Source organism: Heteronotia binoei, chromosome 18 (assembly GCF_032191835.1).
Source record: "Heteronotia binoei isolate CCM8104 ecotype False Entrance Well chromosome 18, APGP_CSIRO_Hbin_v1, whole genome shotgun sequence".
NCBI lineage: Eukaryota > Metazoa > Chordata > Lepidosauria > Squamata > Gekkonidae > Heteronotia > Heteronotia binoei.
Window position 1 is genome coordinate 34203458 of NC_083240.1, and position 17387 is coordinate 34220844.

The 17387-nt window shown below is 49.0% G+C and overlaps 2 protein-coding genes across 3 annotated transcripts in view; both read right to left on the minus strand.

Moving 5' to 3' along the window:
• SMG6 (SMG6 nonsense mediated mRNA decay factor) overlaps positions 1-3396 on the minus strand; it is a 118540-nt gene extending 115144 nt beyond the window's left edge. For both annotated transcript variants that reach the window (XM_060258774.1, XM_060258773.1), the window contains exon 1: positions 3241-3396. In XM_060258774.1, coding sequence (XP_060114757.1) covers positions 3241-3337 — 97 coding nt within the window. In that variant the 5' untranslated portion in view covers positions 3338-3396. The remainder of the gene's footprint in view (positions 1-3240) is intronic.
• A 924-nt stretch (positions 3397-4320) lies between these two features.
• Positions 4321-16646, minus strand: TSR1 (TSR1 ribosome maturation factor). Its single transcript, XM_060258725.1, has 15 exons — positions 16455-16646; positions 15355-15458; positions 15036-15252; positions 14815-14949; positions 13375-13805; positions 13063-13222; positions 11919-12091; positions 10649-10839; positions 8725-8887; positions 7921-8031; positions 7543-7675; positions 6987-7103; positions 5660-5800; positions 4801-4875; positions 4321-4705 (listed from the first exon to the last, which is right to left on the minus strand). Exons 1-15 carry the CDS (start codon positions 16570-16572, stop codon positions 4536-4538), a joined length of 2439 nt encoding a protein of 812 aa, XP_060114708.1. The 5' UTR covers positions 16573-16646; the 3' UTR covers positions 4321-4535.
• Positions 16647-17387: the final 741 nt, after the last annotated feature.

Consider the following 17387-nt stretch of genomic DNA (forward strand, 5'->3'; position numbering starts at 1 on the left):
CAGAACCTGCCAAGAGCAAAGACCAGGAAAGAGCTATCCTGGGGTCTTCTGGACTCCTTTTGCATGCCATGAGTAATTCCCTGCATATCCACAAACTTGGTTCCCACCTTTTCCATTTCAGTGGTGAAACAACCATGGATGTTTGCTGCCTGGACTCCCTCAAAGCTGGTGGCTCTGAGGTTTATTTTATGCAGCCCTGTGCACAACAGGTATCAAAGTGTAATGCTACCTATTTCTTCCTCTCAAGAAACCAAATATTGGCATCTATTATTTTAAGCATATGTCTAGCTCTTCAAAACCACAGAGGCTGTGAACGGAGCAACCACTTCTTCTACAGCCCTCCAAATGTTCCATGCTGGTTTCTGCCCACCTCTACATTTTAATATTTTATCCTACCCTTCACTCTAAGAATTTCAAGACACATGTGGCTCTCCTTTCCCCACAGAGTATGGGGAAAGGAGTATGTGACCAGCCCAAGGGTACCAAAGCAAGCTTCACACAACAGCTGAGATATCCCAAATACCACTGTAACACTATACCACACCTGTCCAGAATCACTATGGCAGAAAACTGACCTTCTACAGGAGAGAACATCCCAATTGTGGCCAATATCTCCTGCTGGTTACACTCTTTGCGCCACTACCAACCTGCAGGATACAAGTGTCATATACCTCCAACTGTTCTCAGTTCCCATACATCAGAACACTGGGGAAAGCTGTGACCTTGGCAACAGAGCCCTGTCATGGCAGAGTTCTGGAACAAACAAAGTGACTGCTGAAACTAGGATTGCTAGGGAAAGTTTGCTTAACTCCTGAGCAGGGCTTCAATGGAAGAAGACAAGAAGACGACGACATTGGATTTTTATTCCCCCCTCCACTCAGAGTGGCTCACAATCTCCTTTATCTTCGTCCCCCACAACAAACACCCTGTGAGGTGGGTGGGGCTGAGAGGCTCTCTCAGAAGCTGCCCTTTCAAGGACAAGTTCTGTGAGAGCTATGGCTGATCCAAGGCCATTCCAGCAGGTGCAAGTGGAGGAGTGGGGAATCAAACCCGGTTCTCCCAGATAAGAGTCCGCACACTTAACCACTACACCAAACTCGCTAAAGATCAACCTCAAAACTTATTTTTAATGTAGATGAAAGGACCATTTAACTATCACAGAAAACTGCTGTTACCAAGACTCAATTCTAAAACATGTTAAGTTGTAACAAGCAAAGTACTTTTAAGCACACATAAAATATCACCAAGTAAACCTACTTTCAAGGAGCAGGCTACAAATCCACCCAATTATTTGTAAAGCTCAACACTTATTGTTGAGACCCTCTCGAGATCCAATAGGCTGATACATCAGGTTGAAGATAATGTGGGAGGGGGAACAACCTGGGAGTTTTTCAGCTGCACATCTGAGAGGAGGCGCAGCAAGCCATAGTTACTTGCTGATGATGGGATGCAGATGTTGGTTGGGGTTCAGGATGCACTTAGCTTCTCAGAGAATGCTTCACCAAGGAGGCTACATACTGCAGAACTGAGAAAGAACAAAACTCAGAAACTGCAAGAGCAAAACTTCAAGATCCACCTCCTTACTGGAGTTACTGGCTTTGTATGGACAAAGCTGCTCTTCTCTGAAGAAGAGTATACTCAGAATTAAACTTTGTTGGTATTAAAGGTGCCACTGGACTCAAACTTTGTTTAGATGTGGTAAGAAAATATGATTAAAGATCAAGAGGAACTATTTCTACTGGGTTGACATCACTGAAAACACCTATAATCCAATGCATGAGTTGTGCACACTAAAATATGGACTTCACACACATCTCTAGCTAGGTATGGACAAGTGGCCAAAAATTTAGTCAGAGGAGTAAGAGCCACATTCAACTGCATGGCCTCTACCACATCCTTCTCTTATCCTGTTTTTCCCAACAGCAAAATAGGACTTATTGGGGGGGGGGGGGGAAACAAAAGATCTTAAAAATAAACTACACCAACACGTGTGTGTGTGTACTATGTATTTTATATACATATGTAGATGCCTATATCACCAAAGAACTTTATACATACAATGTGTATATCACTTCTAAGTGAGGTTTACATTTTGAAAGAAAAGATGCAACTGGAAATCACAAATTCTACATTTAAGAATATGAAAGGATCATGTAACAGTCCAGCAACCTCCTCCATACAGGGATCACTCTGTCCCATGATGGAATACCAGGCCTCCAATATGAGGTTAAGTTTTACACCCCACATCTTGGAACATTAGAGACATAACGATTGTGATGGTGTTATTAGGTAAATCTGGTGATTCTTGCATTGTGAGGTGACTCCAAGCAGCATATAAAAGAAAACCACGACAAGTTCTCCCTGTACAACTACCAGAGCAAAGGCAAAAGCACAGCTGGGCAGTCCCAGAAAGACTCGCTCAGGTTTCATGGCTACAGTCCACTCTACTACTGGACCAGAGAAAACGCATAGCTTATGGAGCTCCAGAGGGAGCTTACGACAGGGGGGCACACCCAAACCACCAGCCACTCTCAGGGAAAAGACTAGAGCGTTAGAGATAAGAACATAAGAGAAGCCATGTTGGATCAGGCCAATGGCCCATCCAGTCCAACACTCTGTCACACAGTGGCCAAAAAACCCCAAATGCCATCAGGAGGCCCAGCAGTGGGGCCAGGACAGTAGAAGCCCTCCCACTGTGCTTCCCCAAGCACCAAGAATACAGAGCATCACTGCCCCTGATAGAGAGTTCCAACAATACACTGTGCCTAATAGCCACTGATGGACCTCTGCTCCATATGTTGATCCAATCCCCTCTTGAAACTGTCTACACTTGTAGCCACTACCTCCTGTAGCAGTGAATTCCATGTATTAATCAGCCTTTGGGTGAAAGACTTCCTTTTATCAGTTCTAACCCGACTGCTCAGCAATTTCATTGAATGTCCACGAGTTCTCGTATTGTGAGAAAGGGAGTAAAGTACCGGGTCGCCAAATCTCCCAGTCCAGCAGTAGCGACCAAAGGCTCGGAGCCGTTTCACGGGATGCTGCCCTGGCCGAGGGCCGACTAAGGGGGATGAAAAACGGCAAGCGCCCGCCCCGCTGGCCCCACCTTGCCTCTCTCCGGCTGAGTCTCGCCACACCCCCGTCCCGCGTTAACAGAGGAGAAGCGGGAAGCGCTCCGAGTCAGAAAGCAGGCCCCTCACACGAGCACGGCTCCTCCAGACCCGCCCTCCCGGGCCTCACCTGGGCCGCCCCTCCCCAGCGCCGCCTCCGCCGCCAGAATCCCCCTTCTCAACTCCGCAGCCGAGACACGGACTCTCTCCAGCTCCGTTGCCGCCATTTTACTTCCCGGCGCTAGGGAAACGGACGGCGGCCGAGAAAGGCCAATCCCGCGCAAAGGCGTATGGGAACTCTGCGAACTTGTGCTGTGGTGTCGCCCCTTTGGAGCTTCGCCGGAAACTAAGTGGTAGGAAAGGCAGCTGAGCGGGAGGGCTGGAGGCAGCGAAAGCTCCGGAGGGACCTGGAAATATAGTCGGGACTGTGGCGTCTGCGGAGCGGCATAAGCTGAGCAGAGGGCATGCACATATGCAGCGGTCATTGTGTAGAAAAAGAGGTGCCAGAGCTCATTAACACAGCTCATGTGCATAGCTCATTTGCATATGCCACACACCCCTGACTTCACCAGAAGGTGTACTAAATTCTGTCAGCTCAGCGTCTACCTTAAAATGTTTCTTGAATTATAATTGTCATAATCAAAGCTTACTCCCATCATACTTTTTAAATGACTTTCTCCTACATGGCCACAGGGGCATGAGGAAGATTTCCATCTCTCTGCTTTACACGTTTGGTTATTTCCCCTTTTCTGGGGGAAAATATTCGAAAGCTTGGCAGAGTTCAGCAAAATTCTCACAGAGGGTTTCAACAATGGAGCCCAGAAGCAAGTATTTTTTTTTTTGCAGGGGGGGGGGAAGAGCACAATCAAATGCAGAGGTTCCAGAGCTCTGCTCCTGTGAGTGCCTGCCCCAAATGAGGTATGCATATATGCATGGTCGCAGCTGCAATGCCTATGTTCATTAATTGAAATAGCACAAACTGCAGCTCAGAAACAATACGTGGCTCTTCTACACACATTGTTTGACTCCTTGAGGGTGAGGAGGAACTTATTGCAGGCTTACTGTCAAGTAAGCATGCCTAGCATCGGGACCTCAAGTCAGCTTCTGGGTGTTGATAGGTATTTATGCTGTGTGTGAAGTAGGGAAGGAGGAGGAAATAGGCTTGCAAGCTGTTCACCACAGAGAACACAGATTTGATACACAAAGCAGGTACATGAGAAATTTTTATTCACTGAACTGGTGTTAAGGCAGCCGCAGGAGGGAGCCAGGTCCTCAGAAGCACTGAACGAAAAGGGCTTCTCCCTTCACACCCAGTTCTTCCAAGGGCAGAATGTATGCGGCTCAAGACTTCTCAGGACTACCCGAGAGCAACGCTTCTTTCAAGCTTCCCTCCATGATAAAGGTACAAATAAAGCCAGGCTGTTTCTAGTCCATTTCCTCCTCTTCGCAAAGGGCACTCCCCCCAATCCTGCCCAGTTCAGGAAGATTGGCCTTATATATCCACTTGGGGAAGATCCGCTTGTACAACGTCATCAGCACTGTGTCCTGGGACTTCAGCTGTCCGTCGAACTGGCATTTCATCATGCCGTGGGTACCTGGCAGCAGAGAAGAAAGTTTATGAACTGCCTACTGAGTAACCAGAGAGCAGATCTACCAACTTAAAACCACACCATTGCCCCAGCCCACTTACCCACGGGCTCTTTGATGTGCCCCCGCCGACCCCACTTGGTCCGGAGCGCTACCGGCTTAAACCACAACACGTCCTCTGCAGACAGAGAGAAGAACGAGATGGAAGCAAATAACATGCACATCATTAGATACCGCCGTTTAGTGTGTTCCGGGATGCAGCTTTTCATGCTCTGCAGCTGCACAGGCTACATACATGCATGTGTGGACAGAACCTCACTACCCAACCCGCATAAGTTCAGAGAGTAACTTTGTCCTTCCTGCCCTGATGCTTCTTCCAGAAAAGACAATAATGTTAAAAATTTTTCCTTTGTCATCATCCTAACTGACCCCAGGGGTTGTCTCCCATCAGGACCCCACATTCCTCTGAACATTGAAGGGTTTCATGAAGTTTTATTAGCCTTATGCTAAAAGAACTGACCTTTTACTCCATGGCTACCCTCTCAAAGGGGTGACAGACTGGTGGGTGTGTATGTGGGGTGGGGAATGGATTTTGAACATATGAACATATGAAGCTGCCTTATACTGAATCAGACCCTCAGTCCATCAAAGTCAGTATTGTCTTCTCAGACTGGCAGCGGCTCTCAAGGGTCTCAAGCTGAGGTTTTTCACACCTATTTGCCTGGACCCTTTTATGGAGATGCCAGGGATTGAACCTGGGACCTTCTGCTTCCCAAGCAGATGCTCTACCACGGAGCCACCGTCCCCCAAATTTTGCTTCCACAGCTGCTTGAGGTCAACCAAGAGAAGCACATGGACTGCGCCCCGCCTGCTGACCGAAAGAGACGTTTTCTCAAGAGCTGTGCTGCACAGCCCAAGGGTGCACTGTGGGCCCCTGGGGAAATCTCCCTCAGGACCTTTACCTCTGTTGAAGAACATGTAGCGCACAACAGCCATCTTCCTGTGGATCTTGAAAGGGTGGCCACTGAGCACCACCCGCTTCACGATCACCCTGCTGGGGTCAACGCTGTGGAGGGAGCCTGTGGCCAGGAGGTCATGTGATCCTAAGAAGAAAAACAGACGGTTCTAGACTACTGAGCAGAATTCATTAGGCCAGCGACAGTCTGAAGAGTTTTCACAGTAGGCTTTACCTTTGCTGGCTGCATGTGCGAGCGACTTTTGTGAACAGCCAATACAATGAAGAAATTCCAACTGCATAGCACTATAATGAAATGTTTTAATCACACTGAAGCACATCGAGAGGCTATACCAGCAACAGAAGTGTTTGAACGACTGTTGACTTGATTTACGATTTGTACTTCGTATTAATTCCAGTTAAGGTAATGATGTTCCGGGCCTGAGGAAGTTTGGAAATACTGACCAGATCTGGGAGCAGCATCACCCATCGTTGTCAACCCTTGGGAGATTCACTGCAGCTTTTGGTGCAACTGGAACTTTTTTCATATGTAGGACATTGGAATTTAGCCCTTTGGATGTACAAGCTTAACTGACACTCTCCTTGTTGACAGTCATGTTATTCCCTGTAGTAATTATGATTTGATAATGACACAGAAACACTGTACTTTCCTGTGATGAAAAACATTTCATTACAGTACTAAAGGTAAAGGTAGTCTCCTGTGCAAGCACCAGTCGTTTCTGACTCTGGGGCGGCGTTGCATCACAACACTTCCGCCGGGATCAAACTCAGATCGTGAGCAGAGTTTGGGCTGCAACTTACCACTCTGAGCCACGAGGCTCTTCTATTATAGTATTACACAGTTGGAATTTATTCATTGTATAAGCTACTTTTTCAGCAAGCTGTTCAACATGGAAAGAAAGGTAGAACTAGCCAGATACAATCCATGGTGTGAGTTCAACATTTCCCAGTACAAATCTGAAAGCAATTTTATAGAAGCTGAGGAATGATCAAATTTTTTTCGGCCCAAGGTACTGAAAAATGTCTATCAGGTGAAGGTACTATGCTGGGGTGGGGGGAAATAACAGATGGGGAGAGAGACACTGGTCGGATACACCTGGAAGCAGTCAAATCATAAGAACATAAGAGAAGCCATGTTGGATCAGGCCAATGGCTCATCCAGTCCAATGAACTTCATGGCCTCCAGGCCCAAGACCGCTACTCTGATCCCTCCACCATGTGGCCTTTCAGTCCTCTGGCTTTGCAGCATGCTAGAGCCAGAAACGGTAAGACCACCTGTGAAGAAAACCAACCCTCAAGCATCCCTGACTTACCGTCACTCTTCTGCTTGAACAGCAACACAGAAGCTGACGGGAAAGTGATGGGGCCATAAATGGTAGCCATGGTGGTGCTGTCGGCTGGTAGAAACCGCATCAGCTTGTGCTTGGATGCTAAGGGAAGAAAATGATGTGTTTAGACCCTGCAGCCATCCTGCAAGCCAAGGCCCCCTTTTAGTTCAGCTTCAGGGAAGGGTGATAGGAATGCTTGCACAGGTGCCTTCAAGTCAAACACACTTTGTGTGAGCTGCTTTTCCAATTGCAATGCAAACATGCCCTCAGTCACTGCCTTTGCTCCCAGACCGTAATTCCCAACTTGGCACAGTCCTCATGGGCCAGCCTCCTATTCCTGCAGCTGAAGTAGACCAAGCAGTACATTGTGCTCTCAGACAGAGGTCCCTCCTAGTCCTGCTACCCTTGGCTACTGAAGATCAAGTCTGTGACCTTCGGCAATGAGTTACAGGCTCTTTCATCACAGAAACATTTTCCCTCCCTCCTAAATGCAGAGGCCTCCAACCAGAATCTTGGGCTACAGGGCAAAAAACACCCCCACCTGTGGTGTGCTGGGAATAAAGTGGTACGGTCTGGAAGCGGCGGAATCCGCAATGAACGATCACCTCTTCTTTAGCCTGAATGGGCTCAGTGTAGCCTACGAAGCGTCTGACCAGTAAATTCAGCACCGACATCTGCAAGTGGGAGGGGAAACCAGAAGGAAGCCTGAGCCCCTGCCACCAGCGAGGTGGCACAGTGACTCCAACGCATACCTCTGCAGGGGAACCTCAGGTTACCAAAGGCTCGTCAGGATGCATCGGACAGGTTCAGACATTGCGGTGAAAACTCATCACTGGCTTTCCCCCTCTTACATGTAGAAAGGAGGCACAATTCACCTCCCCATCGCTACGCAAACACACCACTTGTCTCCCCAATTCACCTTTTGCTCATGAGGTAGCAGTACATAGAGCACGAGAGGCAGCTGCTGTTGGAAACCCTCCATGACAGAGACCGGAACATTGCAAACGTGAAGTGTCACATAGCGACCAACCTGGGGAAAGGGCAGACAGGTAAAGGAGACATGATGGCATCCTGGAAGGAAAGTTGCACTTAACTGCAGGGAAAGCAGCAAATACAGGGAAGGGAGACAGTGCCTGCTTGAGAGGGTTTGCTGCTAACGGAGGAGGAGGACAAGTGAGAAAGTCTCTGTTCAGCAGCAGAAGGAGCAAACCCTCTTTAATTTCCTTAAGAAGTTGGTTCAATGCGTGAAGCATCAGTCCAGGCATTTGAAGCCCTCCCCCTCCTCTAAAAGACGCCAGGGCAAGCACAGATGAGGAGGAGGCCCTGAAAGGTAGCACACCTCAACAGGTTCTCTTCAAGTGCCTCGGAAACAAAACCTTGGTAGCATGCTGAAGGCCCAAAGAGAAACCCTTTAATCTGAATTCTGCAGACCGGACTAGTTTACTTTTCCCATTTTGCATAATCTGCTCAGAGTTTCTTGGTTGTGGGAGAGGCAAGGATTCCACCTCTTCTCTAGTCTCAAGTCTCAGTGCAGGCATTGCACCGAGGTGGCCAACCCTATCTTTGTTACCAGTTGCTCAAGCAGGGTGTTGCATCCAAATTGAACCTCTTTCCTCTCTTTTCAATACAGTGGTCAACGTAGAATAATAGCTACCCTCTTCGGATCTGGGGAGGGGAAGGGACAGGTGTGCAATACAGCTGCACTGAGAAAGGAAGCACCTACCGCCACTCCATCCTCCTCCTCCTTCTGCAGCTGTCGAAAGACGTGCTTCCTTGTCTGGAAGAAATCCTGGAACTGGAAGATCCGGGCATAGTCCCTGGGCAGATTCTCATTGGGGTCCCAGGGGGATGTCCGGAAGCTTTTCAGTCCTCTGTATTTCTGGAAGCTGGAGAAGAGGAAGAGAATGGTTTTATATCTCGCCTTTCACTCAGAGTGGCTTACAATCTCCTTCCTTTCCTCTCCCCAAACAAATACCCTATGGGATAGATGGGGCTGAGAGAGCTCTTTCAAGAACTACTCCTGAAAGAACAGCTCTGAGAGAACTGTGACTGACCCAAGGTCACCCAGCAGCTGTACATGGAGGAGTGGGAATCAAACCTGATTATCCAGATTAGAGTCTGCCACTCCTAACGACGACACCAAAATGGTTTTCAGAGATCAGAGACCATCAAGCTCATCCCATGCTTTACAGCATGATCTTTAAGCGCAGTCTCCAATCAACTCGGATGCCAACTTCGCCCTACCCCAAAGTATCTCAATACTGGTTGCAAACCTCATTTGCACATCACTGGCTTAACCCCTATGCTGGAGTAGAATCACAACAGTGTCAAGGGTGTGCCATAAAGCAGGGCTTCAACATGCTCTCCAACTCCAGGAAGATCCCCAATGCCAGCACAATATTACACCATCAAAAACATCTCACAAGGGGCCACATGCAGGAAAAAATAATGTCCCCCCCCCATGAATGCACCTTAAGATACCAACTATGGCTGCACCCAATCACAGTCCTCCAAACTACTACATCAGCTCCAGCCAAGATACATGTGGCAAGGGGACAAATCACTCCGGTGAGCGTCCTGCGCACATGAAGCATGATTAGGGTTTGTAGAATCTTTTGGACTCAAGTGCCGTGTTCTACTGGAGAAAGTTTTCCTTCCAGACGTTTCGTGCTGTGCACTGAGTGCATTGCATTGAGTGCTGTGCATTGCATCTCACTCAATGCACAGCAGCCAAGAAGGTCAGAGCGCCTGCTCCGGCTGCAACGCCACTGAGGATGTTCTCCGCAGCTGAGAACGAAACGTCTGGAAGGAAAACTTTCTCCAGTAGAACACGGCACTTGAGCCCAAAAGATTCTACAAACCCTAATGATGTTACCAGCCGTGAAAACCTGAAATCTTTGATAACATGAAGCATGAATCGGGAAACTGGTAACAGAGGGGCCGCAGAAAGAGCACACTGTGCATAAACACTGCTGCTGTACGCATCTAACACTACTGCTCTTGAGACCCTTAAAAATAGTCTGTCAAGACACAATCGCCTTCCCCAATGGGGTGGGGGCAAGGACAAAGCAACTTACACAAATAAGAAGGGGAAAGGGGGCCCTGCCTCAACGGAGACTGCTGCAATGGTCCGTCTCTGCCCTCCTCTGTACCTAGTGCGTGTACAGCTTCAACACCCCATGAGGTTGCCAATACCAGTGGGAAGTGGCTACATTATTGTACACCAGTTGGCAGCCTCTGCCTGCCTGTCACAGCAGTGTTTGCATACTGCCCTACGCTTGGTGGCTTGCAGGAGGCTTGCTACCAGTTCCAAGGCGATAGCTATGCTCTCCGGTGCTGAGTTGGGAGGCATCTGCCACCTATTTTTCCTCTGCAGAGTGGTCATGGGATACTGACTGCATCTCCTGCAATGAGTTGGGAGTCTTAGGATTGGGTCAGCCCATTGTTTCAGCATCCTACGTCTGCTCACGGCACATTCGTACAAACAATTCAAAGGAGGATGGGGAAGGAGCTCCCACACACCAGGACCTGCCTACCCAACAAGAGCTATATCCTGGCTGCTTGACCTTGCATGATAAGAGTTGCAAGCTCTGTGCTCCCTTTTAACTCCGTGCCTTTCCCTTTCCAGAGGGAAGCAGTGCTCTTACCGGATCCTGGCTGCCACATCCCGGGGAGTATCCACTTCATCTGGAAACATCTCTTCCTGTCTCTCCCGCTGGTACTTCTCCAGCGCTGCCTCCTCTTCATCCATCTTCTCAACATCCTCTGGCAGCACCATGGACTCGCACTCTTCATCCTCTGTAGCTGCTTCCTCCTCCTCGTCACTGCTGCTTCCATCCTGGGACACAAAAACAGCAGCAGTATGGGGTCAGCTGACATGGAATATAGGGCCAACCTAAGTTGACAAGATGGGACAGAAGTCCAGTCTCCTGCAGCCTTGCCATGTGATGTCCCACCACCCCTTTGCTTTAATAATAATAATAATAATATTTAATTTATATCCTGCCCTCCCCGCCGAAGCAGGCTCAGGGCGGCTCACAACATAAAAACACTTGAACAATAAAACAATGCATATTATAAATCATACATACATATTATAAATCAGACATTATAAATCATGTATTATAAGTCATACATTAAAACCATCTTAAGTTGGTTTGGTGCTAAAATTTTGATGTTACGCATCTTACAGTTTTTCCGTGGCGACGGTATTCCTTCTACAATAGATTCCTTCTTCTTATAGGCCATCTGGAAAACAGTAGGCTTGCAGGCCCTGCGGAACTGGGCAAGGCTCCGCAAGGCCCGCACCTCCTCTGGCAATTGGTTCCACCACTGGGGGGGCTACAATTGAGAAGGCCTTTTCTCTCAGTGCCCCCCCTCCAGGTGTGTCATCAACAGGAATCATCTGCAGGACCCAGAGCAATGCCTCCTCTCCTCCTAGGCTTGGGGAAGGGAGCCAGTAACCAAGCTAACATTTGCTGCATTCCCAGATCAGCGTACTTGATTTGTGCTGTGCCTCCAGTTGCTTCATCATAGGTGTAGTCCAGGAGTGGCCAAACTGCGGCTCAGGGACCACATGTGGCTCTTTCACATATATTGTGTGGCTCTTTAAGCCCCCACCACCTCACCAACCGGCTAGGAGAATTCATTTAAAGTTAAAATTGCTTTCTTTCCACCTCTCCCCCCTATCTATTTGCCTTCCTTCCTTCCTTGTGGCTCTCAAACATCTGACGTTTATTCTATGTGGCTCTTACCTTTAGCAAGTTTGGCCACCCCTGGTCTAGTCTTTCCCTTGCTTTGTTCTCTCCTGACCTCTAAAGCCCCCCAGACAGCAATTACAGCCATCTGATGTCCTGTACACATTCTAACTAGGAAGCCCTGAAACCAGGAGTTGTTTTCATCCACCAGCTCTGTTACCTGGGAGACGGCCTCTTCCATAAAAATCTCTTCCTCCATCCCGTCTGCCTCATCGTGCTCTTCATCATCGCTGCCGCTCCCACTTTCTTGCTCATCTACAATCCAGGTGGCCTGATAGGCAGATGTGCCTTTGGGGACCTTCTTGGACATCTTCTTGGTCCGCTTGAAGGATTCTACAGGGGTATGGGAGAAGGCCAGTCAATATCAAACACAGAACGCTCACCATCAGGGCCAAGCCTCCTCTTTAACAGCAAAGAAGTGGAGCTAAGTCCTTGGACCTACAGCATTGTACACTGCATTCTTGAAAGGATGCAATACAAGTAGGCATCCATAAACACAAGTGCCAATCCAGAAGAATCATAGAGTTGGAAGGGACCCCCAGGGTTATCAAGGCAGGAAATTCACAAATGCCTCCCCCTACATTCACAGGATCTTCATTGCTGTCAGATGGCCATCTAGCCTCTGTTTTAAAACTTCCAAGGAAGGAGAGCCCATCACCTCCCGAGGAAGCCCGTTCCCGAGGAACTGCTCTGTCAGGGAGTGCTTCCTAATGCTGACCTGGAATCGCCTCTGATTTAATGTCAACCCACTGGTTCTGGTCCTACCTTCTGGGGCAACAGAAAACAATTCCACACTATTGTCTATACCAGGGGTGGCCAAACTGTGGCTCTGGAGCCACATATGGTTCTTTCAGATATATTGTGTGAATCTCAAAGCTCCCACTGCCCCATTGGTCAGCTTGGAGAAGGCATTTCTCTTTTAAAATCACTTCTCCAATCCAAGCCAGCTGGCAGCTTGGAGAATGCATTTAATATTAAATTTGTTTTCTTTCCACCTCTCCCCTCCTCCCCATCTATTTTCCTTCCTTCCTACCTACAAGCAAATGTTCATGTCTTGTTGCTCTCAAACATCGGATGTAGATTCTATGTAGCTCTTATGTTAAACAAGTCTGGCCACATCTGCGCTGCTCTAACGTCTTGCGTGGCACATCTATTACTTTCACTTGCTACTGGGAAGCCTTAGGAGAGAGTTGGGTGAGACACATGCAGACAGACACCATTTCCCCAAATAAGACAGAGTTGGCCAAAACAAAGAAGGGAAGAAAGCACAGAAGGGTCATCCCTCCAAGCCACCCAGACTTCACCTGCTGCCTCACTTAGCTCTTCTGCGGTGGGCCAAGTCTGCTCTCCATCCATGGGATCAGGGACAATCTCTGACTGCAGCGACTCCTGCTTGCAAGGATTGGCCCTCATTAGGACCTGCACATCCTCCTCCATCTCAGCCACTTCACCGAAAGGGTCATCCTAGGAAGCAAGAGACAGAAGCATCAGTGCTGCCACTTGAGAGCCAGAGGGAAGAGTTTTCTAACTCACCGGAGATGGCAGTCCTCCTCTGACCTTTTAGACACATAATTCCTCCCTCGGTCACAGTTTTCCAGCAAGGCAACAGAACTCACCTGTATCTGCACACCTTGGCCTCTTCTAGGTTGCCCTTTAGCAGCTCTCAGGTTCCGTCCAAATGGCTCTGGAGTGGCATCCACCTGGCTCATTTGAAAGTCCCCGTGGCCCACAATATGCACCAAACTGTTTACGTTCAAGCTCCGCCCTCTCACGTAGCCGGACACTTTCAGAGTCCCCACTAAAGCACCGCCTGGCCCAGGAACAAATTCCACAGCATCAGCCAGCAGGTGTGCTCGTCGGTCCCGAAATGCCAGGTGCCGCTGTTTCTGGGTGGCGAGGTGACGCAGCAGGAGCACAGACTCCTGTTCTGTGTTGAGGGGAAAGAGCTTGGCCTCGGGGAATCTCTTCTCAGTAATCTTCCTCAGTTTTTTCTGCAAGTCAATTTGCTTCTTCAGCGGTTGGTCAGCAAGACCCTGAGCAGCAAGGCCTACGGACAGCACAGAGACGACAAGTTTGGGCCTTGACAAAGCAGTGCTGAAGCCAAGAGAACCTAGGCAAATTCCCCGCAGCAGAGCAGACTCAACACACAGTATGGCAGGAAATGCCATACAAAAGCTTAACACCCTCATAACGTTCCTTAGAAGTCCACTGCCATCCCTTCCAATCATTCTGCCTAAGACAGTCAGTGCAAAACAAGCACAGTCTTGTTCGATCAGAGCAGGTACTCCATATAGCCTCTTGCTTTCATTCCAGACCAGCCAAAACAGAAGTGCATAAACTGGTGGGGAGGAACGGTGGCTCAGTGGTAGCACATCTGCTTGGTAAGCAGAAAGTCCCAGGTTCAATCCCTGGCATCTCCAAGAAGAAGAAGATGATGAAGATATTGGATTTATATCCCGCCCTCCACTCTGAAGAGTCTCAGAGCAGCTCACAATCTCTTTTATCTTCCTTCCCCACAACAGATACCCTGTGAGGTGCAAGTGGAGGAGTGGGGAATCAAACCAAGTTCTTCCAGATAAGAGTCCGCACACTTAACCACTACACCAAACTGGCTCTCCTCCAACTAAAAAGGGTCCAGGCAAATAGGCATGAAAAACCTCAGCTTGAGACCCTGGAGAGCTGCTGCCAGTCTGAGCAGACAATACTGACTTCGATGGACCGAGGGTCTGATTCAGTATAAGGCAGCTTCATGTATTATGTTCTGGTCCTCTCTATCCTCGCTGTTTGGTGTTCAGAGGTTCAGTGTCTCTAAACATGTTAGCTTCGTTTAGCACTACTGGCCTACAGCTAGTGATAGATCTACTCCTCGTGAAAGCCACTAACAAGTCTTGGAGAAGCTTTGCCAATTCACCTCAACTGCCCATCAACAGGTCTACACTGCAGGGGTTTTTCCTGGTCATCAAGGCAGACCCACCCTATTACATGCTATAAGAAATCCACATTAGCCAAAGTTCACCAACCAATACATTGGGGGGGAAGGTATTGGTCACACTCACCATAGCTGGGAAGCCCCTGTGCAAATATGCAGGAAAGGCAGTAATTGCCAGCGGCATCCCAACCTTCCAGTGGATCCAGCACAAAAAGAAGGGTGTCGGCGACCTTAGCAAGGTCCAGAACAGCAAGAAGGTTCCCTAGAAAAATAAAAATTGCACTGACGATGGAACATACCCCAAGTATGTCTACGGACAGCTGAATCTGTCTGTGAAGATGTCCTCACCTCTGTCAGCTACCACAAACTGCCATCGCAATTTAGAGCGGGGACACAGGAAAACAAAGCCTGGGAGGCCCCTCTCGGTCTGGTGCGCAGCAGAAGCCTCGCTGCTTTGAAACAGGTGCAAGACGCTTTGGCTGTTAACGTTAGCATGCAGTGGGACCACAACCACCAGGCGTGGTGGCCCATCCTTGTGGCCTAAGTTTCGCTTCTCTGCCAGCACCTACAGCCACAAGGGGGGGAAAAGATGAGTCCTTTTTGTCCTTCCTCAAAGCAGCAAGTAGCTTTAGCTCCTCTTGCCTCCCATGCCCATTGCTAAGCTCACCGCCTCCTTGGACTGCTGACGGAGCTGCAACGCCCGATGCTTGCGATCCAACTTGGCCAAGTTTCGGCGCTTTTGGCAGCTGAGGGTTTTGACAGAGACCCCGACTAGGAAAGGGGAAAAAATGCATTTGAAGATAGACGATGCCAGTTCAAATAACTATAAATTATGAAATGCTAATTTAATGCTTAATTTTATATTTTATGTTAGTTTTACATGTTGTAAGCCGCCCTGAGCCACCTAGTGGGAAGGGCTGGATATAAATCTCAGATAAAATAAATAAATAAATAAAGCCCTACAACTTTTCTGCCTACTGCCCCAAAGGCCTTTCGAGAGACTTCACAGACCTGCTGAAAATGCTTGCATAACTGGAACCCACATCACCCTTACGGCCAATGTAAGCTGAAGTCTTCTGAGCAAAAATTCTACTTTGTGAGCTACTGGCATTAAAGTTGTGAGTTACTGACATTAAAGTTGTGAGCTACTGCATAAATTAGCATGCTCTGGGGTCATCCTTCCTGAGCGAAGACAAAAATGTGTGAGCTGGAGGCTAAAAATCTGTGAGCCAGCTCACGCTAACTCATCTTAGAAGGAACACTGCTTATGACCCTCCTCTTCAGTCTAAAGGCCCTTTACAAAACTTTATCGCTTGTTAGACAGGGAACATAAGAACATAACATTAGAGAAGCCATGTTGGATCAGGCCAATGGTCATCCAGTCCAACACTCTGTGTCACACAGTGGCCAATATGTGTGTGTGTGTATACACACACACATACACACACGCTCATATTATAGATAAACACACACTGTGGCTAAATAAGAATATAAGAGAAAAGTCTCTTAGACTTTCAGGTGGGGGGAACAGTTTCGTCGCTGTCCCAAACCGAAAGCTTCTAACTCCTCCCCGCCCGGGAAGCTTCTAGAGACCCATCAAGGTGAGGCACAGAAGGCGCCAACCGGGTCCATCCCTGTCACCCTCCGGGACTTGATTAATTCTGCACGGAGACTCCGCGCCCGTCGTCCACGCCGCGGCTGCAGCCTTCCTCCGAGAAGGGAAAAGCGAGACGCCGTCTGCATGCCCCCATCCCCTAGCGCGCTCACCGTCGTGCCTCCGGGCGCTGTTCCGGCGATGCCTGCCGGCTTTGTGCGGTTTGTTCTGCTGCTTCAGGGCCCCGGCCCGGTGGGCGCCTCCGCCGCCCGCATCCTTCGGGACAGCCATGCTTCGCTCGCAGGCCTTGCAGGACTTCCGGGTCACGAACCGGAAGGGGCGGCTTCACGCGCCGGGCGGTTCTCGCGGTTCTGGGCGGCCTTCTGCTCGCTCACGGCTAAAAAGGAGCAGGGGTGCGGGAGGGGGCCCAAGCAAGGTGCGAAGGCCAGAGCTAAAGCCCTTTTTGCAGCCTCATTTCGCCCCAGCATGGACGCCTTGCTCTCACATTTGCCCTCCTTTTAAAAAAAAGGTAATGGTAGTCCCCCGTGCAAGCACCAGCCGTTTCCGACTCTGGGATGACGTCGCATCACGACGTTTTCACGGCAGGCTTTTTACGGGGTGGTTTGCCCTTGCCTTCCCCAGTCATTTACACTTTACCCCCAAACAAGCTGGGTACTCATTTGTCCGACCTCGGAAGGATAGAAGGCTGAGTTAACCTGGAGCTGGCTACCTGAACCCAGCTTCCGTTGGGATTGAACTCAGGTCATGAGCAGAGAGCTTGGACTACAGTATTGCAGCTTTACCACTCTGCACCACAGGGCTCTGTTCCAACCTCTTTGCTCTGTCCCAACTCCCAACTGCTAGGTGGGCCCTGTAGATCCCCCAAAGTGGTAACTTGCATTCAGACTAGAAATCAGTTCCCCTGGAGGAAATTGCAGCAACTGAGAACAAACTTCATGATATAATACTCCACTAAGGTCCCTCCCAAGGCTGCACCCCCATATCTCCAGGAATTCTCTAACCTCATCCTCACTCTCCTTTTGCTCCCCTAAAATGATTCCATCTTTTCAGCCTTGCTGTTGCTGCTTCAGCCTACAATTCCCTCA